Genomic DNA, 1,560 nt, shown 5'->3' on the forward strand with positions numbered 1-1,560 from the left:
CTTATGAGGGGTGTGTGGCTGAAAATAACGTCTCCTCGCTGCCCGCATTGTAGGCCTACTCAATCCCGCAGCATACAGTTGTGTTCCATATACGTTTGTAATTTCTAATGGGAACTGTGGATAAATGTGCTTCTGGGTTAATATAGTGTCTTATCTTGTCTTCCATTTCAAAGCAAACTCTGACATTAGAAGAGAAAAGTACTTTTTGCGTATGTGACATGTTGCTTCCTTATGTATCTTAGGCAATTCCTTGTGCTGTCCTCTGGGAGACGAATTGTGAAAGAAATAGATATAGCCCAGGATCCGCAAGGTGAGAAAATCTCGGCACTTTGCTTTCATAAAGAAGAGAGGGTATAGAATAAATAGCATTATTTTAATATTTGTGGTCTGATAAACAGTTTGAAACAGAGCATTCATGGTTCCCTCCCTTCACCCTTTGCACAGTATTTTATGAAAAACTTTAACTTACTTTACTCTTGGTAACCAGTCTTTTACTGAATTGCGTTGCGACCATGCGGTATTTCAGCCTTTATAAACAGGCACAGGGTGGACATGAATTTACACTTAATTGCTTAAATCACAGTTGAAGTTACATACCACTAACAGTCAATAGTCAGGACCACAGGAGGTTATCTAATAATCCATCTATCCTCCAGAACGAGGAGAATGCGCAGTATTACGCTTTCGTTCTACGCGCAGTTCGTCGTACTTGGAATGGTCTACTACGGCATCTCATTCGGCGCCGACAAGCTGGGCGTAAACCCGTTCGTGTACATGGCGGTGAACGGTGTGGTGGAGATCCCTTCCGGCACCGTAACCATCCCTCTGGTGGACAGGCTGGGAAGGAGGTTGTCGTGCACGCTGTCCTTCGTGATCACCGCCGGCTCGCTCATGGTCCTCGGATTCATCCCATCAGGTCTGTATGCTTACTTTTCAGTGCGCGGTATAAAACTTCATACAAACGCGCGACAAACGAAGCCTATTTACACCACAAAATGCATATGTCGTAATCCACAACCTTCCACCTAGGATTGAATTGGCTCGTAATCGTGATGGCCTTGATGGGCAAACTGGGCATCTCGATAGCATACCAGGTCGTGTTCCTTTACGCCTGCGAGCTCTTCCCGACCGAGGTGCGCGTGCGTGGACTCGGAACCTCGACTATTCTGGCGAAGGCGGGAGCGATGGTAGCCCCCTTTATCCTGGAAATTCTGGTAGGGAGACGCTCATCCACATGTCTTAGCTTTCCGCTAAGACGTATTGTGTTGCTTAACCTGAATCGCTGTGTAGAATCTTGAAAAAGTTACCATGTTCCTCGCGATATCTCTTCAACGCTCAGGGCAACGTGAAGTCGTGGCTGCCGCTGGTGCTCTTCGGCGTCGCGGCGTTCCTAGCTGGCGTGGTCACGTTCTGGCTGCCCGAGTCGCTCACGGCACCCATGATGGACACCGTGGCTGAGCTGGAGGCCGCGTATGGGGCGAAGGACACCAGGTACTGTCTCCAGTGGTTTGCTAGTCATGGGTGGCACAAAGATCTATACAATTCATGGATAACATTCGG

The 1,560-nt window shown here is 47.9% G+C and overlaps 1 protein-coding gene across 1 annotated transcript in view; it reads left to right on the top strand.

Annotated features, from left to right (window-relative positions):
• The window catches only part of LOC119589112 (organic cation transporter protein-like), a gene marked incomplete in the record, with an annotated part of 16,544 nt that overhangs the window by 12,845 nt on the left and 2,139 nt on the right, over positions 1-1,560 (top strand). Inside the window, 3 exon segments of the mRNA XM_037937688.1 lie at positions 657-916; positions 1,030-1,214; positions 1,340-1,491. Coding sequence (XP_037793616.1) covers positions 657-916; positions 1,030-1,214; positions 1,340-1,491 — 597 coding nt within the window.

This window comes from Penaeus monodon, chromosome 25, assembly GCF_015228065.2.
Source record: "Penaeus monodon isolate SGIC_2016 chromosome 25, NSTDA_Pmon_1, whole genome shotgun sequence".
Lineage (NCBI taxonomy): Eukaryota > Metazoa > Arthropoda > Malacostraca > Decapoda > Penaeidae > Penaeus > Penaeus monodon.